Source organism: Drosophila pseudoobscura, chromosome 2 (genome assembly GCF_009870125.1).
Source record: "Drosophila pseudoobscura strain MV-25-SWS-2005 chromosome 2, UCI_Dpse_MV25, whole genome shotgun sequence".
Taxonomy (NCBI): domain Eukaryota; kingdom Metazoa; phylum Arthropoda; class Insecta; order Diptera; family Drosophilidae; genus Drosophila; species Drosophila pseudoobscura.
This window is the reverse complement of record NC_046679.1, coordinates 1813651-1833215: the sequence shown is the minus strand read 5'-3', so window position 1 is coordinate 1833215 and position 19565 is coordinate 1813651. Positions and strand designations below refer to the sequence as shown.

The 19565-nt window shown below is 46.5% G+C and overlaps 9 protein-coding genes and 1 long non-coding RNA gene across 13 annotated transcripts; 7 read left to right on the top strand and 3 right to left on the bottom strand.

Moving 5' to 3' along the window:
• Nucleotides 1-21: 21 nt before the first annotated feature.
• On the top strand, nt 22-1984 carry Pus1 (Pseudouridine synthase 1). 2 transcript variants are annotated; one of them, XM_015183159.2, is made up of 5 exons: nt 22-162; nt 297-424; nt 486-983; nt 1049-1319; nt 1384-1984. In XM_015183159.2, exons 1-5 carry the CDS (start codon nt 104-106, stop codon nt 1910-1912), a joined length of 1485 nt encoding a protein of 494 aa, XP_015038645.2. In that variant the 5' UTR covers nt 22-103; the 3' UTR covers nt 1913-1984. The 2 variants fall into 2 exon arrangements, with proteins under 2 accessions (XP_015038645.2, XP_001357793.2); XM_001357756.5 differs by lacking the exon at nt 22-162 and having other exon boundaries at nt 216-420.
• Nucleotides 1925-4175, bottom strand: Srp72 (signal recognition particle 72). The gene is made up of 3 exons (XM_001357757.5): nt 3969-4175; nt 2179-3901; nt 1925-2108 (listed from the first exon to the last, which is right to left on the bottom strand). Exons 1-3 carry the CDS (start codon nt 4078-4080, stop codon nt 1979-1981), a joined length of 1965 nt encoding a protein of 654 aa, XP_001357794.1. The 5' UTR covers nt 4081-4175; the 3' UTR covers nt 1925-1978.
• A 242-nt stretch (nt 4176-4417) lies between these two features.
• Nucleotides 4418-6459, top strand: Septin2 (septin 2). Its single transcript, XM_001357758.5, has 2 exons — nt 4418-4679; nt 5122-6459. Exons 1-2 carry the CDS (start codon nt 4532-4534, stop codon nt 6231-6233), a joined length of 1260 nt encoding a protein of 419 aa, XP_001357795.1. The 5' UTR covers nt 4418-4531; the 3' UTR covers nt 6234-6459.
• A 104-nt stretch (nt 6460-6563) lies between these two features.
• LOC4800532 (uncharacterized) lies at nt 6564-10102 on the top strand. 2 transcript variants are annotated; one of them, XM_001357759.4, is made up of 8 exons: nt 6564-6744; nt 6824-6980; nt 7044-7192; nt 7658-8534; nt 8597-8716; nt 8778-8942; nt 9016-9124; nt 9186-10102. In XM_001357759.4, the coding sequence occupies exons 2-8, from the start codon at nt 6920-6922 to the stop codon at nt 9427-9429; spliced, it is 1725 nt and encodes a 574-aa protein (XP_001357796.3). In that variant the 5' UTR covers nt 6564-6744; nt 6824-6919; the 3' UTR covers nt 9430-10102. The 2 variants fall into 2 exon arrangements, with proteins under 2 accessions (XP_001357796.3, XP_033237448.1); XM_033381557.1 differs by having other exon boundaries at nt 6564-6980.
• Nucleotides 10103-10755: 653 nt separating this feature from the next.
• On the top strand, nt 10756-11412 carry LOC6896789 (uncharacterized). The gene is made up of 3 exons (XM_033376762.1): nt 10756-10912; nt 10964-11234; nt 11280-11412. The coding sequence occupies exons 1-3, from the start codon at nt 10838-10840 to the stop codon at nt 11321-11323; spliced, it is 390 nt and encodes a 129-aa protein (XP_033232653.1). The 5' UTR covers nt 10756-10837; the 3' UTR covers nt 11324-11412.
• Nucleotides 11413-11603: 191 nt separating this feature from the next.
• Nucleotides 11604-12312, bottom strand: Srp14 (signal recognition particle 14). The gene is made up of 4 exons (XM_001357761.4): nt 12188-12312; nt 12056-12128; nt 11879-11979; nt 11604-11822 (listed from the first exon to the last, which is right to left on the bottom strand). Exons 1-4 carry the CDS (start codon nt 12209-12211, stop codon nt 11691-11693), a joined length of 330 nt encoding a protein of 109 aa, XP_001357798.2. The 5' UTR covers nt 12212-12312; the 3' UTR covers nt 11604-11690.
• An 877-nt stretch (nt 12313-13189) lies between these two features.
• EloB (elongin B) lies at nt 13190-14955 on the top strand. Its single transcript, XM_002136959.4, has 4 exons — nt 13190-13564; nt 13813-13906; nt 14037-14181; nt 14332-14955. The coding sequence occupies exons 1-4, from the start codon at nt 13562-13564 to the stop codon at nt 14444-14446; spliced, it is 357 nt and encodes a 118-aa protein (XP_002136995.1). The 5' UTR covers nt 13190-13561; the 3' UTR covers nt 14447-14955.
• Nucleotides 14787-16185, bottom strand: LOC4800535 (esterase GA18864). Its single transcript, XM_001357762.4, has 2 exons — nt 15619-16185; nt 14787-15553 (listed from the first exon to the last, which is right to left on the bottom strand). Exons 1-2 carry the CDS (start codon nt 16157-16159, stop codon nt 15132-15134), a joined length of 963 nt encoding a protein of 320 aa, XP_001357799.2. The 5' UTR covers nt 16160-16185; the 3' UTR covers nt 14787-15131.
• A 55-nt stretch (nt 16186-16240) lies between these two features.
• Nucleotides 16241-17541, top strand: TFAM (mitochondrial transcription factor A). 2 transcript variants are annotated; one of them, XM_001357763.5, is made up of 3 exons: nt 16241-16471; nt 16559-17137; nt 17191-17541. In XM_001357763.5, exons 1-3 carry the CDS (start codon nt 16407-16409, stop codon nt 17315-17317), a joined length of 771 nt encoding a protein of 256 aa, XP_001357800.3. In that variant the 5' UTR covers nt 16241-16406; the 3' UTR covers nt 17318-17541. The 2 variants fall into 2 exon arrangements, with proteins under 2 accessions (XP_001357800.3, XP_015038646.2); XM_015183160.2 differs by having other exon boundaries at nt 16397-17137.
• A 786-nt stretch (nt 17542-18327) lies between these two features.
• On the top strand, nt 18328-19246 carry LOC117183314 (uncharacterized). Its single transcript, XR_004468469.1, has 2 exons — nt 18328-18630; nt 18718-19246. It is a non-coding gene; the product is annotated as an uncharacterized lncRNA (long non-coding RNA).
• The last annotated feature ends 319 nt before the right edge of the window (nt 19247-19565 follow it).

Here is a 19565-nt window from a genome sequence, read left to right as displayed (position 1 = left end):
TTACCATAAATTGCTTTGAAAACACACGGGTCTCACGGCGTTTGCTCTCCTTCGACGCTTCTTCTGTACAAAAAATTTCAGCCATTTTGGATTCAATTAATTCATGTCGGCGTTGCCGGATCGTCGATATTCAAGGCTGCTGAACAAGCGGTCACACTGGTGGTAAATATTTAAATATATTAATTAACTAATATTAACAGGATAACTTAGCCAGTAAATAATTGTTTTTGCGCTGATTACACATGTGCAAACTTAGTTGTTCATCAGAACTAATGCATGATTTTTTGATGCAACAGCTGTTCTCGTAAGAAGAAGAAGAAGAACCATACACGTGCGGGTGTTTTTTTTGGTGCTCCACTGCAGATTCAGCGCTCTCTTAATTTAATGTTGTTTGGCCATATATTGAGCAGCTACACGAAGGCAGGTTAATTATTATTAAATATTGAAATAGGCAAACCCTTCATCAAAGCCTTATCCACCCACAGTTCGCCTGAAAAAACTGTTGCTGACTGAAAGCAAACATTGCCACCGCTACAAATCTTTCGCTGCCGCCATGTCAGAGGCCCTGGATAAGCTGGAGCTGGATAATGCCGCCAGAAAGGCAGCCAAAGCTGTCGAGGATGAGGCCGTGAAGGACACGAACCGCATCAAAAGGAATTTGAAGCGCAAGAAGTGGGTGGACTGGAAGACGCAAGACGATGAAGTTGCGGCAAACGGCAACAAACGCGCTCCCTTCGATCCCGCAGATCGCATCAAGCGCAAGAAGAGCGCCATTCTCTTAAGCTACTGCGGTGCCAACTATTATGGGATGCAGCGCAATCCCGGCATGCAGACCATCGAGGAGGAGCTGTTCAAGGCCATGCTGAAGCACAAATGGATAACGGAGGACAGTTTCGATCAAGTACAGATTGCCTGCTTTCAGCGTGCCGCCCGCACCGACAAAGGTGTTTCGGCTGCTCGTCAGATCTGCTCCGTGAAGCTTCGTAAGTGAAAGAAGGTTTTGTCTTAACAGTGGGCTAAACACTAACCATATCCTTCTTTTCTCCAGCTGAGGAGCTAGACCTGGAGGCCTTCAACGCCGATCTACCTGAGCAGATCCGATTGTTTGGCGTGGAGCGCGTCACCAAGGGCTTTAACGCCAAGGACCAGTGTAATGCTCGAACCTATACGTACACATTGCCTACCGTGGCCTTTGCCTCCTGCGAGGCGGAGAGCGAGCAGGATACGTTTCGTATTACCCCAGAGCTGCTCGATAGGGTTAAGGAGACGCTGAAGCTCTATGAAGGCACGAAAAACTTTCACAATTTTACCAGCAAAAAGTTAGTCCGGACTGTAAACCATTTAAACACATTAAGAACAAATTGATGTATTTTTTTCCTGTAGAAACTTTTTGGATCCCTCGGCCAAGCGCTTCATCATGGCCTTTACCAGCAGCGAGCCCTTCCAGAGTCCACAGGGCGTGGAGTTCGTCACGCTAAAGGTCAAAGGGCAGAGCTTCATGTTGCATCAAATCAGGAAAATGGTAGGCCTGGCCATTGCCATTGTTCGGGGCAATACGACGGCCATCACGCTGGAGAGGGCGCTGACCGAGGAACGCCTGGATCTGCCCATGGCTCCTGGGCTGGGCCTGGTGCTGGACACAGTACACTACGAGCGCTATAACGAACGCTATGGCAAGGATGGCATACACAATCCGCTGACGTGGGAGGCGCAGGAGACGCAGGTTCAGGCGTTTGTTGAGAGTCAGATCTTTAGTCAAATTTACAAAACAGAAGCTGAGCAACGCAACATGCTCGACTGGATAGGCACACTGCACTACCACTCGTATGACACGCGTAAGGATGAACCACCGCCGCCGTCGGGTCCGGCGGGCGGAAAGTCCAGCAAGCCAGAGGACGACAACGATGAATAATCAGCCTTAGGGTTATGTAAACCAGTTTTGTTTAATTAGTGTTTGAATAAAATGCATTTCTCTAGCTTAGAAGCGACCGCCCTTCTTCTTTTTGTGGCCACCCTTGCGATGCTGTTGCCTGGGCCCAGGGGTAGTCTCCTGAAAGACGGGCGTCACAGGGGAATTCTTGGTTATATTCACGCGGTTCGACATGTCGCTGAAAGGAAACGAGAAAGATAACAATTAGAAACACTCGAACTCGAACGATCTCCAAAAACTCTACTCACTATTGATCCGCTGCTCCCGAAGCCATGCCCTGAGAGCCCTTGATGATGTCCTTGCCGCGGGCACCGCCACGCTTCTTCCGGAAGCCAGTACGCTCATACTTTGGCAGCCATCTCTCCGAATCCGGGGCCACCTCGGCATTGTAGTTCTTGGGCAGCTTGCCCTTCCGCTTCCGATTGTGGCTCTTCTTCTTATCCCCGGGAGTGGTGGGCGACGGTTCGATCTTGGAGTTGGCCGACTTCTTGGCCGCCTTGGCGGACATCACCCAGTTGGCCGCCTCCAGGGCATCGATTTCGGACGCCGTTGTCAATGTTTCCAGCTTGGGCAGCTTCCGACTTATTTCGAGAGCCCGCTTGGGATTGAACTGCGCGTAGGCGATGACCAACTGGGCCAGCACCTTCATGTCATTGGGATTGAGCTTCAGCAGCTCCTCCAGCGAGCTGGCCGCAGTCTCCGAAGCACCGCCACGCAAATGGAACTCTGCAGCCTGACGCCACATATCCGACAGGTCCCCGCTGCTGACATTGTTCTTCTTGTACCAGTCCACGGCGGACTTGAGCAGGGCCGAGGCGGCCGTCTTGTTGTCCGTGCCCAGATAGAGGGAGACCAAAGCGGACACAATGCCGGGCTTGTACTTGGCCTCGCCCAGCGACAGCAGCGTCTCAATGGCATCCCGACGATTGCCCTGAAGCAGCTGCAACTGAATGATGGCAAACTTGCTGACAAACTGGTGGGATGGATGGGCGGCCGCAAACTTCTGCAGCTGCTCGATTGCCTCCTTGTGCTTCTTGTCCTTGCCCAGTTGGGTGCAGCGGATAAGCAGCGCCTCGAACTCCACGTTGGGATAGGTCTGGGCCAGCTTCTGGCTGAGCTGATGCACCTGATCGCTGGCATTGGTGTAGAGGGCCAGCAGGCAGTTGTTCAGAGCAATCACCTGCTTCTGGCGGGACGTGAGCTTCGCATCGCAGGCCTCGGCCATGGCGGCGCGTATCTTCTTCTTCGAGTCGAACACATTCTGATCCTTGTTGATGACCACGGAATTGTTGCTGGCCACCGCGACCAGGGCCGCGTCCTTGGGCTTGTGGCGCAGACACTCGGCGTAAATGGTGCTGGCCTCCTTGATCTTGCCCTGCAGCTGCAGGCAGTAGGCCAGCTGGACGCGTATAACATCCACTTCCTCGAGGATCTCCTCCTCCGAGGCGCCCTCCTCCTCAAGGAACTCGCGGCACAGCTTTTCACTGGTGCGCAGCTTGCGCTCCGCATCTGCAAACTTCTGGCGATTGGAGTGGATGCAGGCGCTGTTAAAGTACTGCTCGTATGTGTCTTCCGGCACCTCGGGTATGTCCTTGCTGTTGTCCAAGGCCAAGTTGGCTCCCACCGCACTGAGGTTGGTGCGGCGCTCGTCCTCGTACTCATCGCTGGTGTTCTTAATGATGTCCTTGTAGGACTCCAGGCACTCATCATAGCGCTCAAGGCGATACAAAATCTGCGTGCGCAGCTCCTTGAGGTTCGGCGGCAGCGGCTGAGCCCCAGTAGCATCGTCAATCGTCTTCAGTGCCTGCGCCTGCTTGTTCAGGCGGTACTCGCAGTAGGACTTCTCGAACACCAGCGCCGACAGACGGTTCTTCTCAATAAACTTGTACGCCTCCTCGAACTTCGACAGCTGCAGCAGGCATACCACCTTGCAATGGAGCGCCGTGGGGTCATCTGGGGCCACACCCAGGACTTTCGGGAGGGCGAACGAGAGATTACCAATAGGAACGAACACGTTGCAAACAAAAAGAAAACTTACTGCGATTCACAGCCTTGACGGCCTTGTCGAACTCGCGATTGTTGCCAAATTTGTGCACATCGGCGTAGGCTGCCTTAATCACAGCCTCCTTTGGATTCGCGTCCTTCGACATGTTTATTTACAGAAAAGAAGCCAGTGGGTAAAAAAATTTAACTTGTCGACGTGAACTTTCGATTTGCGTGCAGTGTGACCGTGGATTTACCGAAATATACCGTCTCATCATCAACCTTGTTTTTGATATTCCGACGAATTTAGATAGAACCCTCAGCCCTGCCGAGATCATTTTATCCGATTAATGAAACAATTTTCGACTTGACAGGGGAAAGATATCGTGGTTTTTTTAAGTTCATGGCATGGATCTAAAAGAAAAATTAACAATCAGTAACATTGTTTAAATAGAGGGGGCGTAAGTGGGCTAAGTTCGTCTTTTTATCGGTATATTTACGGTATATTTTCAAAATATGACGATATATTTCGGTACATTCTGAGGGTCCCTGGCCGACGCCTTTTGCGCGATATATTTAGTCTGGTCGTTCGGTTTTTCTGTGTTGAATTGTTGCAAAATGACTGCTGAAGTGGATTTCGTCAATAAAAAGGAGATGCATCTACGCACTCTGAAGCAATCAGGCCATGTGGGATTCGATAGCCTGCCTGATCAATTGGTCAACAAGAGCGTTCAGAACGGATTCGTTTTCAACGTCATGTGTATAGGTGTGTATATACGAATGCACTATACTATTGGTGTGTGTGTGTGTATGCGGCGGCACAGAGTGAATCAACGAAGACGGACTTGTGTACACATGCATGCATGTGTGTGTGTATGTATGTTTGAAGTGGAGCTGGGAGTGGAGTGCATTGGACAGGGATCCAAATATTGTATGAAATGACTCACGTACATATGTACATGCATACATACTCGTGCATGTGTACGCTTTTAAACAATTGGAATTGGCGCAGACGGACGCCTTCAAATGATTAACATGCAGAGGGCCTGCCTACCACCAATCCAATCGATTTTCAATGCTGCTTTCTACAGATTTCACCCTGACACCAATGCCGGGCATGGCAGTCTAGTGCCCAATTGAGGCTCACTTATGGCACGATTTTGATACAAATTTTTCCCCCTTTCCATTTCCGTTTTCTATCAACGCAGGCGAGACTGGTCTTGGCAAATCCACACTGATGGACACGCTCTTTAACACGAGCTTTGAGTCGACGCCAAGCCCCCACACCCTGCCCAGCGTTAAGTTGAAGGCCCACACGTACGAGCTGCAGGAGAGCAATGTGCGGCTCAAGCTGACAATTTGCGACACAGTGGGCTATGGGGATCAGATCAACAAAGACGATTCGTTCAAGGCGGTCGTCGACTACATCGATGCCCAGTTCGAGAACTATCTGCAGGAGGAGCTAAAAATCAAACGTTCGCTGGTCACATGCCACGACAGTCGCATCCATATATGCCTCTACTTCATTTGTCCGACGGGCCATGGCCTCAAGTCGCTGGACTTGGTGTGCATGAAGAAGCTGGACAGCAAGGTGAACATTATACCGGTCATTGCAAAGGCCGACACCATTTCGAAGGTGGAACTGCAGCGATTCAAGGCGAAGATCATCCAGGAGCTGAACACCAATGGGGTGCACATTTATCAGTTTCCCACCGATGACGAGACCGTGGCCGAGACCAACACCAGCATGAATTCACACATTCCCTTTGCCGTCGTGGGCAGCACAGAGTTCATCAAGGTGGGCAACAAGTTGATACGCGCCCGCCAGTATCCCTGGGGCACGGTGCAGGTGGAGAACGAGACCCACTGCGATTTTGTCAAGCTGCGGGAGATGCTCATTCGCACAAACATGGAGGATATGCGGGAGAAGACCCACACGCGACACTACGAGCTGTACAGGCAGAAGCGCCTGGAGCAGATGGGCTTCAGCGATGTGGATAGCGAGAACAAGCCGATATCGTTCCAGCAGACGTTCGAGGCAAAGCGCTCGAATCATTTGGCCGAGCTGCAGTCCAAAGAGGAGGAGGTACGGCAGATGTTTGTGCAGCGGGTCAAGGAGAAGGAGGCCGAGCTGAAGGAGAGCGAGAAGGACTTGCATGCCAAGTTCGAGAAGTTGAAGCGCGATCATGCCGAGGAGAAGCGAAAGCTGGAGGAGTCGCGGAAGGCTCTCGAGGAGGACTATCTTGACTTTCAGCGGCGCAAGCAGCAGTTGGCCTCGGCCCACCACACGCTTACGTTGGGCAAAAGCAAGAAGAAGTAAGCGGGCGGACGAACCGTCGTCGTCTGCTCTAAGCAATGTATTGAGTAGTATTTTGTGCGGTCTGCTTATCCCAAAGTAATTATTGCTTTTTCATCTCGTTGTATTTCATTTTTACTATTAAGTTTACTTCAAATATTAACATATACACACACACACCAACAGATATGTACGCAGGCATATATGATTATTTACAACTAACGAATAAAACGAAAATTAGTATTTTAAACATAACTAAAAAAAAACACGACTGATCGTTATTTTAAATTGCACTAATCAGTGTTGCCATCTCGATAAATTTTCCTCTCCAAAAGAGCAACCCTGCTGCGCAGAGTTGCCAGACAGCAAACTGCTATTTGCGATTCATTTCCACTGCAGCCTGCAGACATTTTTTAGAACAAATTAAAAACGCAATAGAACTGCAATTGCAAATGCTGCTCAGCTAGTAGAAAGCAGCTTTGCCTCGAAATCTAAAGCAATTAACCGTGTTCAACGTGTAGAATAAGCTATAAAAGTGGGTGTAAACGTTGTGCAAAAACGTCGTACCCTCCCTCTTTGTGTTTGTTTTTGATTTTTTTTGTTTGTTACGATAGTCGAATGGGCGAAGGGGCGGTGGCAAGGGAGCACCAGCACAAGTGATTTTCCACATTAAGCATCTGCGGGTCGGGGGACAATACGACATTGCGAAAATGACTCGCACAGTCCACACACTGACGGCGACGTTGATTTTCTACGCTTTTGTGCAAACAGGTATGGATGCATGGCATGGAATCAATAATCAATAATAAAACTAATGATATTCTCCGATTGCAGTTACATGTTTCATAGTTCTAATAAATGCACCCGACCAGGCGCTCATTGGATCCACGGTGAACGTGACTGCCACGCTCTTCGACGGCAACAAACCCGCCCCCGACGGCACCTACAAGTTCGTTTGGAAGGACAATGCGGGACATCGAAAGGTAACGGCCGCTGACAAAAGAAATCCCGTCCCATTTGGCATGACTAATAATTCATTTTAATTGCAAAATGCAAACGCTTCTGTTGGTCGTGTGTGTTGGTGTGCTGGTGGGGCGTACGCCCATTTATGCCTGATTAAGCCACGAAAGAGAACACGTTCAGGCATTTCACCTGCCCGAAAGAAAGTAGACATATGCCCAGGCCTTAGGTTGGATTAAAAGCTAATAGTCATACAATTTTCCCCGGGGCCCAATTTTAGAATAGAGGCGAATCGTGGCTTCGCTTCGCTTCAATTGATATGGCGTCATTGGATTTAATGCTAATTTGATTTAAGCGCGACAGCTTTTCCGATCGTGCCTGGTACGCTGTTCTATAAGCGGTCCGTTTTTCCCCCTATTGTTGATTAATTTGCATTTTAAAAGCGAAACAACTATTATATTATTTTATTGTATATCCGTTTGCTGCAGGTGATTGAGACAACCCAAGCCGTTAGCAACTGGACATTGGAGTACACCAAGGATCACATGCAGCCGGGTGAGCGGGTCGTGGAAGTGAGGGTTGATAAGTCCTATCTGTTTTGGATAACGGTGGCGGAGAACAAGTCCAGCATTATGTTGGATGACACGCTGGGCGGCAGGCTGCAGCTCATTCAGGGCAATGCGTCGCGGCCGCACGACTTTGTTTCCACCCAAGGCGCAGTGAATCATAGTATATCGCTGTGGCCGGCCGACATAGAGTTTCTGCGGGAGAACGGCTATCACATTCAGACGTACTGGTTTCAAAATTGCACATATCTAGGCATGTCGAGTGCCTTGGACTATCTGGCCACATATCAGAAGGCAGAGCAATATTATGATATCGAGGTTCTGGTCGTTGCGTCGCTGGACTGGCCGCCCGAGCCCACGCCCTCCACGACCACGACCACTACCACTACCACGACCACGACTACGACAACGACGACGACCAGTACGACGACGACAACTAGCACAACACCTGCAACCACCACATCCACATCGAGCACAACAACCCCAGCCACGACGACCACAACCAGTACCACTCCCAAGCCGCCCACGCGCTCCAAACGCGACTTAATTCAGGCTATGCACGCCAATGCCGCCATTCTTGGCCTGAACTTAACCAGTGCCCTGAAGGAGCAACAGCAGAACGCAGATTCCTCTTTGAACGTATCGGTTGCTCTGGTCAATCCTCTGGGCGTGCGAAGGGTTTCCCATCTCACTGTGGTGCCTGGCGTGGAGCCGCCATACAATTGCGTGGACAGAAAGATCATAGCGCAGGATTCGCGTAAGATCTATGGGTACTTCCAGCATCGCATTGTGTCCAAGGGTGAGTTTAGCAGAGTCCCATTTGGGTAATTCTATTTCATGCTATTTATTTCCATGCTCCAGATCCGGTTGTCAGCTTCGGTACCACCGGCAAGAACTGGCTGCAGCACTGGGAGATGCTTAGCCTAGACGTCAGCTGCAAGGGGTCGCCGCCATTCGAAGTCTGCGTGAAGGTCTACAATGGTAAGTGGACACCTCGCCCCAGTGAAGCAGCAAAAGAAACCCTACCTTTGTGCCTTTGCAGCACCCTATAATGCCACAGGCAATGAGACATGCACCATCTATGATGTGTACAACAAGTGTGCGTTTAGCTACAAGCGTTACTTCTCCGAAAGTAAAACCATATTGTTTGTCATACGCAACGAGGTCTCACAGACGGTCAACCAGGTCACCATCAACATGTACGAAGGTGTGTATAGATCTCTCTTTCTTCACTACTCCTTTGACGCTTGGTTGACGCTTTCTACTCGTTGTGTTTGCAGCCCAGAAGCAGTCGCAGCTTTCCGTAGTGGTTGTGCCTGTTACCTGTACTCTGATGGCCGTCATACTCGTGGTCTTTGGCGTGGCCTACTACATACAGAGCCGGAATCGGTGAGATTATACCATCTTGGCATGGCAAAAGAGATTCTATATAATGTATTTTGGGGCACAGTTTCACCGTGGAAGTCGCTGACTTCAATTTCGGGGACACGCAGTCGGTGGACATGGAGTACAAGACGTTCTCGCAGCGTCTCATCGACAGCATACGCGATGTTTGGGCATGGCCGGGCCCACGGCGCCACTCGCAGTCCAGTACAGATCTCATGGCCGACGAGCCAACCAATTCGCAGGCGGGCGGCTTTGGCGGCAATGTCGGCGATGTGGATAGCAATCTGCGCTACAACACTTTCAACTGAACCCCGTCGGAAGAGTTAGGTTGGAATATATTGTTACCTATACAGATTAATCAATTAATTTAATTTCTACTCTTAAGTTATATATTTTTTGTTATGTATATCTATGATGTGCACGTTCTTGTGCGTTTAGTCATTTTCTTATTGTACCAGCACGCCGCGCTCTCGGGTGTTTTCTGGTGGAATCTATCTGTACATTTATTCTATTGATTGAATGAGTCTTTCTTTATGTTTTCATTCCTTTCCTATATAAGTCTCCCTTCCCTCCCTCATCTTTGTCCACATTTACGCACACACACACACTTGCTCATTAATGGCCAAATGTCGAGTAATAATTACAAACGCAATATCGGATGTGTAGCCGGTTCGAGAACAATCCTTTCGGATATTGTACAAGACTGTCTTTGTTCCAACCGCAAAATGGAAAAATTTATACATTACATATGCGTGTAAAGTTGTTCGTAAACGAGTTTATTGCTAGCATAAGTCAATTTGATTGTTCCCAATATGTAACGTGATCCAAATTCTATGACAAAGACACACATTTAAACACGCGTACACAAATATTCATTGTGATAGATAATAGAGAAAAACAGTATATGTATGTATGTTTAACGGAGAAGAACAGTTTAAAGAAACCCGTATACTTATAAAGATAAATTCTACTAAACACAAATCAAAACTTTGTTTTATCTTTGAATTGAAATCTAAAATTCAAATTCGATAACTATTCCATGTCTGTTATCGATATCCGTATTGGATTTGTGGCTGTATGGCACTGAGTTTAGCCACTAACCATACAGTATGGTTATTGGTTTAGCTGGGTATAAATAAAAAAGAAAGTGGAAAGCATGTATATATCTTTCTTAGACCTAACAAAAACGAGAATTATCTAGAGTCTAGTAACCCTCCTTGTCGATGGTCAGGTGAAAGGAATATTAAGCCGAATATAAAAATCGAGGAATATCGTGAGTTTTTTATAAGTAAAAGAGAAAGGCTAAAATGGATCTACAAATATTTACAAACAATTTGTTCACCTGTTGAAATAAAGGGGGTTAAGAGGCCTAAGATTGCTTTTTCATCGTTATATTTCTTAGTATCGGTATATTTTACCGATCTCATCAATCTATTAAATTTCATTTCCATTGTTATATAGAAATCCAATAAAAGCAAGTGTTTAAACCAGTCAATTAGAAAATAGGTTCATTAACTGTATAAAATTATATGGGCATGGCTGAGAGATCTATATAGCTAGTAATATTCGACGGAATATAAAAATTGAGGAATATGTATAATAGAACTTGACTTCGTCAGTATTTTTACGGTATATTTTTTAACAGAGACGGTATATTTTGGTATATTTACGAGGGCCGGACCGTATAGTTTAAAGATAAATCCGCGGTCACACTGCATGAATATGTTTTTGAATGATCTTGGTCAGCCGCTGATTTTAGATGCCCAAAAAAAGTATGGACCCTTCGAACAGGTAAGTAATGTCGATCATCAATCATATACATTCCCAATCTTGGTTTTTTAGCACAACGGAGCGCTTGTCTTGACGTCAGCCGCCTTCAAAGAGCATGTTGTGCCCACCGAATGGTGCGCATGCATCATTGGCTCCGAGGAGCATATGCTTCGGCTGCGATCGCAGGACAATTGTAAAGAAGTCTACAAATACTGCACTCGTCAAGTCATAAGTCCCAACAAACCGACTGAAGTGACCTTCGATCAAACGAAGATCACTTTGACGCTGATACCAGTAGGAAAAAGCAAAGACGGGATGAACATGACCATGTACTGCATAGAGAGTGAGTCTATCCTGTAAATGATGGTCTTTCAAGTACCCATTGCAGACTTTAATTACAGATGGACACACGAGAACTCTGATTGTGGATGAATTGTCTGAATATTTGGATTTTCTGCCCAAAGCCTGTGCATCTTTTCATCGTGCCCTTGGCGAAGGCATTGATATCTTGTACATTGACGACGCGCTGCTAGGGGAGAAAGAATTCATCCCAGATCTGTATGCCTTCGTGGATCTGATAAGACCAAAGCACATTTACGGGCTAAGGAACAACAGATTGCCCAAGTGGCTGCTAGATTTGTGCGTCCAAAGAGATCTCTACCCTCGTTCCATCGTATTATAATAGTTCAATAACAAGCGAAACAAATACACATACGGTTGCAAATGCATTTAAAACGAATAACCTGGCAAACAGGCAAATAATATTTGTACCTAAACCCCGAATTTCTCAAGCCCCCGACTATCCCTTGGTCGCTTTGGCCTTGCTCTTCACTTTCTTTACACGTTTCAGGCCGTCCATTTTGCTCTTCATGAACTGCGAGTACATTCCCATCATGGTGGGTACATCCTCCTGGCGCACAACTGTGGAAATCTGTCGAAAAATTTCCAATTAACGCTAATATTGTAAGGACTTTGGCGTACACTTACCTTTTGCGACTTGCACTGGGCTCGCACCAGACACATGTAGACATCTGGCTTGGGTAACGGTGGTCTTCCAGCTCTAGGCACGGGTTTGTTGTTGCCATCGTCTGGAAGTGATAATGGGAGATTATTACTAATTCGAATGCAGGTGTGGAATGGAATCAGCTAGTGTGCGATACTTACAGCGTTTGAATGTTACTGTGAAAGAAGAATCTTTCTTGGCCGCATTGGCAATCTTCTCCAAGCGGAGTATGAACTGTAAGCAAGTTTCGTTAGTTATTTCGTCTGAATTTCAAGTATCTTTCATTTATTTACGTTCGAATTGTCCAGCAAAACCATTTCGTGGCAACAAGCAGACGGGGAAAAAAGTGACACTGACAGTTGGTTAGGTATCTTTTAGCCCCTTTTTTGCGGTGAACCAGGGCTACAGCAATACGAAATTAAATGTATTTTAACAGCAAACTGATTAATTAGTAGTGTTATGGGTTTAGGTATAAGTAGTAATATCAAATCGAATATAAAAATCGAGGAATACGGTTCCTATTATTATAAACAGTAATATTTTTCGGCATTTACCTCAAGTCGTTAAACTGGACTGTTAGTTTTTTCATGGGTATATTTACGGTATATTTTGAAAAGAGAATTTATATTTCGCTATATTTCTGACGGTCGACGGTATATTTTAACGATAAGTCCGCGGTCACACTGATTTTCTTGCCACCACGTCTAGCTCACGCACCTTGGAAATTTTATACTTTTCATAGTATCTTCCAGTATTTTTTAAGACGCGTTATGGACTCACCCTCTAGACGAATGCACCAATGTAGAAACCGTGTAGAAATGCCACTTAGAGCCTTTTCCCAGTCCACATTGATTACTGAATCGGATCGAACTCAATTTGTTCATAAATGTCGGGAATAAAGGCGTGTCAAAAAGTGGATAACGGAGGTTTTATACACTGGCGCTTCCATGGGGCTTATATGGAAGAAAAACGGGCAAACATTTTTGAAACATACACATTTCCCCTGCAGGTGTCGCCTTTGGTAATTACATGAACATGTAGTTAGTTTGTAGCACATGTGTAGTTAGCGTGTAGCTACCATGTAAGGAAATAAGTTTAGTGGAAATTTTTGTTGACTGGTTTGGCTTAACCCATATATTATAAACAAACCAGTGGAGATGAGAACTAAAAGGTAACCAGTCTTGTAGAAATAGTAATATAATATTCCACGGAATATCCAAAACGAAGAATATGATGCAACTTGAATACAAATAATTCGTCAGTATATTTACGGTATATTTTGAAATATGTGACGTAGTTTCGGTATATTTCTGAGGGTCGGTCACTGAACAGAATAGGCCTGACAAAATCGTAAAAACGAAAACTTACAAGTGCGGGGAAAAGAGCGGAAAGCTGTTGCACGTCTTAAAATTGGCACAAACTGGACCTACAAACCCTTCACAAGGATCACGAGATTGTAGTAGTAGCGCTCTGCCAAGGGGGTGGCATAATAGATAAAATCCAGCCGATCGAACCGCCGCCAAAGGAAGCGCCGCCCACGCCACCAGAAGTATCGTCCAGCGCCAACAACAGCACAGCAGCAGTAGCAACAACAACGTAGTTGTAGTAACCTTCTCGCACTTGCAGTAGTAAACAAAAGGCAACTAACAAAACAAACTTTTGGCAACATGGTGAGCGTGCCCCCAAAGCCGGCCCCGGCCCTTGAGCAGCTGCAGGACGACGACTTTCGGCGCATCATATACATATGTACACGCTCACACATACAGGCACGCACACGCGGACGTGCCGAGTGAATAATCGTGACATACAAAAGTGCCGTACCGTGCCTCGCGCTGTCGTCGTCGTCGCTGCCGCTGGTTGAATCACTGAACTTTGACCGAAACGAACCTTTTGCTAATGCCACTCTCCTCCCTTACAGGACGTGTTCCTCATGATCAGAAGGCAAAAGACGACGATTTTCACGGATGCGAAGGAGAACACTACCGTTGCCGAGCTGAAACGTATGATTGAAGGTGAGCGAGCGTGTGTCGGTGTATTCTTGTTTGTTCCTATTTATAGAGCAGCGATTTGTTCGTTGTTTCATTTGTTGTAGTTTGCATGAAAACAAAGATTGATTATTAAGTAATTTGATTGGTTTTTTAGGCATTCTAAAAGTACAAGTCGTCGATCAGCGGTTATACAACCAGGACAACGACATTATGGAGGATGACAGCACGTTGCAGGAGTACGGCGTGACGGTATCCACGGCGAAGGCACAGTCGCCGGCGCAACTGGGCTTGACATTCAGGTAGGAAGCTCGCTCGAGAATCGCTGATAAGCAGGTTATCAGCTGTCTGTGCACGTGTCCCTGCTCCCCTTCGAGCCGAAGCCATTGAATGGGTTGAGACACTGATTAGCAGCTGGATCTGATGGAAGTTGCTTCTTTTCTTTTTTCTAGGAACGATATGGGCGACTTTGAAACACTGGATATGACGCCATACTCAGCTCCACCCGACTTACCAGAAGTGATGAAAAACCAAGAAGCCTCAAACGGACAGGAGGCAGTCGCATAAAATAGAATCCCAAACCATACACAACATCCATCATGAGCAACAGCAGCAGCAGTCACAGGCATGTCCCTGCTATCCGTTGCATGCGAGGGATAACTAGTCTCCAGACAAACTGGGGCAACTACTATCAGATCTAGATCTAGGTCTACGCTGTCGCTGTTGCTCTCGCTTGTCCCATACAAATATACAAGAAGAAAAACAAAAAACACGAAGAGTCAAGCGCTCGATGCAATGCAATATGTTTCGAATTGTACTACGATTTCTACTCTCTGAAAACCGCATCAACTACAGTCAAACCAACAACATCTGCAGCCACAATAGCTAAATATGCATTTTTTCGTTGTTTTTTTAGCAAGGAACAATACTGATTCTAATACAAAATTATTGTACTCTTGGAATGGGATTTTAAATATTCGGCTTTAACCTTTACCCACAATTTATTTGTTTCTTTTTTATGGAATTTATACGAATTTGTTGAAGAAAAAAATACACAGTCATAAAAAAAGTTCAAAGCTATTGCAATCCTCAATACTAAATCCTACTACAGCCAGAAAAGCAGTGAAAACGGTGAATATTTCAACAAAATTATTGGGCTCCTAACTATTTTATTATAATTTATAATCAAATTATTATTTTTGTAATAATAAGATTTAATTATTATTAAAAACGAAGAAAGAAACAAAATCAGCTAATCACTATCGTCCAGATCCGAGCCGGCGGCCGCCGTTGCAGCGGCCACCTCAGCATCGTTGGCATCGCCATCGTCGTCGTTGTCCTCCGCCCCGCTCTCGATGAACGAGACACTGCTGCTCTGCTGCAGCTCCAAATGCTCCAAGTACTCCTGCAGCCTATCTTGAAAGAAGTTGATGTAGGTCTGTTTCTGCTGCGCCGTGGCCGGAAAGTAGTGGCCGCCGCCGTGCTCCAGAACCTCGACGTTCTTGAAGTGTGACGCCAGCAATGCGCTCATGTCTTTGGGTATGATTTCATCGCTTGAGCCATAGATATGGAGGGTGGGTATGCTGACAGGCTCTTCGTAGGCACTCATATGCACCAGGCTGCCGGACACAAAGCCCGAGGAAAGCACAGCAAACTCAGGCCGGATGGAGGTCACTAGAAGGGTAGACGATTGATATTATCCGACTTTTGATGAATTCGTCCGATCAAGATCTACTTACACTTTTTTTTGGCCAGACCGCAAATCAAACCGACGAAGCAGGCCCCTTGGGAAAACCCAAGGAGTCCTTGGAACGGTCCTTGCGTCTTCCAGGCCTCTTCCACAAGGCGCAGACTGTCTTGGAAGCCAAAAGCCGGTCCCCCCTTGTTGGTGCCCTTGAATGTGCCATCATCTTTGTTGGCCCACCAACTGCGCTGCTCTGGAACCGGCTCGGCGGCGGACTCTAGCGGTGCTGCAATGTGCGGCGCAGAGATGAACACAAATTCGGCATATTTTGAAGTAAATTTTCGGAATGATCCTAATTTGTTTTTGAACGCATCCCCGTCTTGGCGGTATCCGTGAAGGCAAAGGACGCGCACTTTCTCGGTGATTTCCAATTTGGGCTGCTGTTTACTGGAGCTAGCACGACTCGAACTAGGAGCTTCTACTGCTGCATCATTGTTGGTCATCTTGAGTAGGCCGTTTATCCTGGGTTTTTTAAACAATAAAGTCTCGCCAATAATAAATTTCAGGTTAACTGCAGGCAGCAACAGCTGTAACATGGCAACTCTGCAGCTTCGTGAATATATCGAAGCTATCGCTGTAAGTCGAGGCGATGTTTACTGTAAAACTAACGACAAGGTGGCAGCTCTACATCCATCAAATGCCGCATTTTTTACGTAAATCTTATTAACAACAAAAGCAACAAGTTTTCTGTGCCTTTTCAGTCGACAACAATATCTGTAGTACAAAGTAAAGAAGCTACAGAAGTCTGTTCAAAGCGCCACAGCAGGAGAACAAATCCTAAAAATGATCTTTACAACAACGCTACTGTCGCGGGGGTCCATCATCGGGTCGCTAATCAACAAAGTCAGGCAAGTTGTAGCCAAAAATCAAGACTCATCTGCAGTTCCTATTCAAATCGACAAACAATTTACACCCACAACAACCTGCGCCAACAGACCCCTAGCCGTTGCCAACCTCAGCAACAGTCCCGTTCAACAGTCAAAGACAGTCGAGGAGCAAGTGGGGCTTCCTCCCCGCCCCAAGAAGCCGCTGACCCCCTATTTCCGATTCATGCGTGAGATGCGACCAAAGCTGATAGCTACAAATCCGACCATAACCACCATTGAGGTGGTTCGTCAACTGGCAAAGAGCTGGGTGGATGCAGATACCAATCTGAAGGAGCGTCTACAGGTGGAGTTTAAGAAGGACCAGCAGGTTTACCTTGAGCAGCGCACAAAGTACGACGCTACGCTAACCGACGAGCAGCGTGCCGGCATCAAGCAGCTGAAGAAGGACATTGGCGAAGCCAAAGAGCGCCGGCAGCTGCGCAAGCGGGTCAAAGAACTTGGACGCCCCAAGAAGCCGGCCTCAGCCTTCCTGCGCTTCATCATCAGTGAGCGCGTGAATACCCCGCAAACGCCACAGCAAACGTACCGTGAGTGGCATCAGAAGACGACGGCCAAGTGGTCCCGCCTCTCCGATGCCGAAAAGGCCGTCTACATTCAAGAAACACGCAAGGAGCTCGAGATCTACAAGTGGGTTATGCTCAGTTAACGTGTACACCATTTGCTAATGTTTTATTTTGCAGAAAAGCCATATCCGTTTGGGAGGAGAAAATGATACGTCTGGGCCACATCGATGTTGTGCGCCACGGCAACCTGATTGATCCCCCCGAGCCAAAGACCCGCAAGGCCCAGCCTGTCAAAGAGAAGTAATCTTCTCTAACTTCTTGACACGTGCCCCACGCCATCACATTTTCCATTTCTTCATATTGTTTTTCTTCATCGAAAATTGTTTATGTTAAGCATTAAAGTTTAAATGCTCGCCTAAGTATACATAATTTAGAATTGTTCCTGCAGCTGCTACAAGTAAATTTAGTAACTTTCTGGACTATGTACATAGATTCAGCATTAAATATAGAGTTTGTCGAGAAAACCAAGCTGGAGCGTGCCTGTCTCAATCGCAGTTAATCTAGGCTAAAATATAGTAATCTTTCGCCTCTGCCAACACGTTGCGTGTGGAGCAAGCACGTGGCATCGAACAGATTGCATATAGAATCGGGCGACTAACGGAATGGGAATCCGTTAGTAGCACGTGTCTGAGTCTTACGGGGTTAAGATCACACTTGATATTCAGTTGATTTAACACGGTAATCGACACAGTTTTAATCTCTCTACGTAGATCACGGTAAACAAATATGCAGTTTGATTTGTCACCTCAAATGCGTAGAGTTCAAGGGTTCCAATTATTGGTACAGTCAGACTGGCGGTACAGCTACTTATAGATAGATATAAGACTAGGGGACTGCGTTTGGGACAAGCACAACCGCTCGCTGCTCGATTCAGTTTTTAAATGAACGATGAAATGCCATGCTCGGCCGACGTAGCCGTAGCCATGGCCAGGCTTGGCTGGAATGCCGAAAGACTGGAATGACATTTCCGCTTCTCCGGTCAGAGCAGTCTCTCTCCGGTCTCTCCCTCTCTCCGTTGCTCTGCCTGTCAGCAATTGCTGACTTCGGCTGTAAATTCGGCATCGCATCCAAGGCAAACGCCAACAACAATTGATAAGAGCACATACTTGAGATTGGTCAGTCAGGGGCGGACTGGACTGTATTGAGGGAGGGTTTTCTATACAATTTCCACAAACAATTATTAGTGTCAAGAGCAGTCTATCAGTGGCAGAGCGAGATATGTGTTTATTTGTAAACTATATATTACTAAGATCAGTACAGCAGGTAGGCGCTGGCACCCCCGTTCGCCCCTGGGCTCGACGTTTTGTACAGTTTCCAGATTCTCTCAGTCCCGCGCTTAGCTGACATTTGAAACTGTTTCTGCTCTCTGAAACGCGCTCTCAGCCAGTGGTTCCAGGTAAGCAGCTGGAACACACGTTCCAGCGAGGGAGAGAGCAAAGACAAAGAGAGGCTCTGGAGCTGTCTCTGCTTCCAGCTAATTCAACGGCTCAACAGGTAGTGGAAGCTTGACTTGATGTTTTCATCAATTTGGTCGTCATGCTGCTTGGTTTTCCCCTCGTAAGGCCTCTCCCTCCTCCTTCTCGATTGAAGACAAATGAAAAGGTTTTCACCTAATTTTTCAAGACACAAGATAATCTTCACCAGGTTTTCGAATGGCATTGGCCAGAGCATTTCAGAGCGCCCCCACCCCAACGGCCACCACATTCTTAAGCAAGAATTTGAAGTTACCTCCGATGTTTTGGCCAAATAACACGTTCATAGTGGCGGCGGCAGCAGCGGAATTGCGCAAGCCATATTGGCAAAACCTTGAGCTACTCCAAAAGCCAAAAAAACACACAGCACACAACAACACACACAATGTTTTTTTTTGTAATAGAAACTCAAAAAAACTAACCAAATGCAATGCTAAATGCGGCAAGTGCCTGTGCTCTGCGCTCTGCGCCTGGGGCCTGGCCAGTAAAATCTGTCTAAATTTCGGCAGAAACTCAGAAATGACAGAAATGCATTTGAGGCTGGGAAACGGCTGCGCATGCGCACGATTAAGCCTTTTGAGATAAGAATTGGCCAGCCTGGAACCAACACAGAAAATACAAAATCTGTAAATCATAAAAATAAATGCCACTCTTGGCCATAATTAATATTATTTATGTGCCATGAAATTGACACCAAGTAATAGCTGTAAAAATGTCAGAATGATTTGCAAAAAAACCATGCCTTTTATCTCCTTAGAGTATTATGAATTTTGTTTCAGTGTAGAGGTTCTTTGGTTCCAAAATGATATCTTTCGAAAAAAGTCACAATTCCCTGTGGGGATGGGTTTTTCTTCTTGAATAACATTAATTTTTTCCAGTGTGCAGGTTCCGCTGGTCTCCGTGCTCGGGAGCCAGCCAAGTGGAACCGTTTATAATGCTTGCCTGCACTAGTAGCGCTAGTAGTTAGTTACTTACTTGTTTGTTTGCGCAGATATTGCAGATGTATTGTCTCCCCAGTAG

Coding starts and splice junctions, on each gene's coding strand:
- Pus1 (XM_015183159.2), top strand. CDS start 104: ATGTCGGCGTTGCCGGATCGTCGATATTCAAGGCTGCTGAACAAGCGG. Junction 163..296: donor AACAAGCGGTCACACTGGTG/GTAAATATTTAA, acceptor TTGATGCAACAG/CTGTTCTCGTAAGAAGAAGA. Junction 984..1,048: donor GATCTGCTCCGTGAAGCTTC/GTAAGTGAAAGA, acceptor TCTTTTCTCCAG/CTGAGGAGCTAGACCTGGAG.
- LOC4800532 (XM_001357759.4), top strand. CDS start 6,920: ATGACTCGCACAGTCCACACACTGACGGCGACGTTGATTTTCTACGCT. Junction 8,535..8,596: donor GCATCGCATTGTGTCCAAGG/GTGAGTTTAGCA, acceptor TCCATGCTCCAG/ATCCGGTTGTCAGCTTCGGT. Junction 8,717..8,777: donor CTGCGTGAAGGTCTACAATG/GTAAGTGGACAC, acceptor GTGCCTTTGCAG/CACCCTATAATGCCACAGGC.
- LOC4800535 (XM_001357762.4), bottom strand. CDS start 16,159: ATGTTACAGCTGTTGCTGCCTGCAGTTAACCTGAAATTTATTATTGGC. Junction 15,554..15,618: donor CGGTCTGGCCAAAAAAAAGT/GTAAGTAGATCT, acceptor CTACCCTTCTAG/TGACCTCCATCCGGCCTGAG.
- TFAM (XM_015183160.2), top strand. CDS start 16,407: ATGATCTTTACAACAACGCTACTGTCGCGGGGGTCCATCATCGGGTCG. Junction 17,138..17,190: donor AAGGAGCTCGAGATCTACAA/GTGGGTTATGCT, acceptor TTTATTTTGCAG/AAAAGCCATATCCGTTTGGG.
- Septin2 (XM_001357758.5), top strand. CDS start 4,532: ATGACTGCTGAAGTGGATTTCGTCAATAAAAAGGAGATGCATCTACGC. Junction 4,680..5,121: donor TTTCAACGTCATGTGTATAG/GTGTGTATATAC, acceptor CTATCAACGCAG/GCGAGACTGGTCTTGGCAAA.
- Srp72 (XM_001357757.5), bottom strand. CDS start 4,080: ATGTCGAAGGACGCGAATCCAAAGGAGGCTGTGATTAAGGCAGCCTAC. Junction 3,902..3,968: donor CGTCAAGGCTGTGAATCGCA/GTAAGTTTTCTT, acceptor CCCTCCCGAAAG/TCCTGGGTGTGGCCCCAGAT. Junction 2,109..2,178: donor TCGGGAGCAGCGGATCAATA/GTGAGTAGAGTT, acceptor GTTTCCTTTCAG/CGACATGTCGAACCGCGTGA.
- LOC6896789 (XM_033376762.1), top strand. CDS start 10,838: ATGAATATGTTTTTGAATGATCTTGGTCAGCCGCTGATTTTAGATGCC. Junction 10,913..10,963: donor AGTATGGACCCTTCGAACAG/GTAAGTAATGTC, acceptor TTGGTTTTTTAG/CACAACGGAGCGCTTGTCTT. Junction 11,235..11,279: donor GACCATGTACTGCATAGAGA/GTGAGTCTATCC, acceptor TACCCATTGCAG/ACTTTAATTACAGATGGACA.
- Srp14 (XM_001357761.4), bottom strand. CDS start 12,211: ATGGTTTTGCTGGACAATTCGAAC. Junction 11,980..12,055: donor CACAGTAACATTCAAACGCT/GTAAGTATCGCA, acceptor TATCACTTCCAG/ACGATGGCAACAACAAACCC. Junction 11,823..11,878: donor CCCAGTGCAAGTCGCAAAAG/GTAAGTGTACGC, acceptor ATTTTTCGACAG/ATTTCCACAGTTGTGCGCCA.
- EloB (XM_002136959.4), top strand. Junction 13,907..14,036: donor GCTGAAACGTATGATTGAAG/GTGAGCGAGCGT, acceptor TTGGTTTTTTAG/GCATTCTAAAAGTACAAGTC. Junction 14,182..14,331: donor CAACTGGGCTTGACATTCAG/GTAGGAAGCTCG, acceptor TCTTTTTTCTAG/GAACGATATGGGCGACTTTG.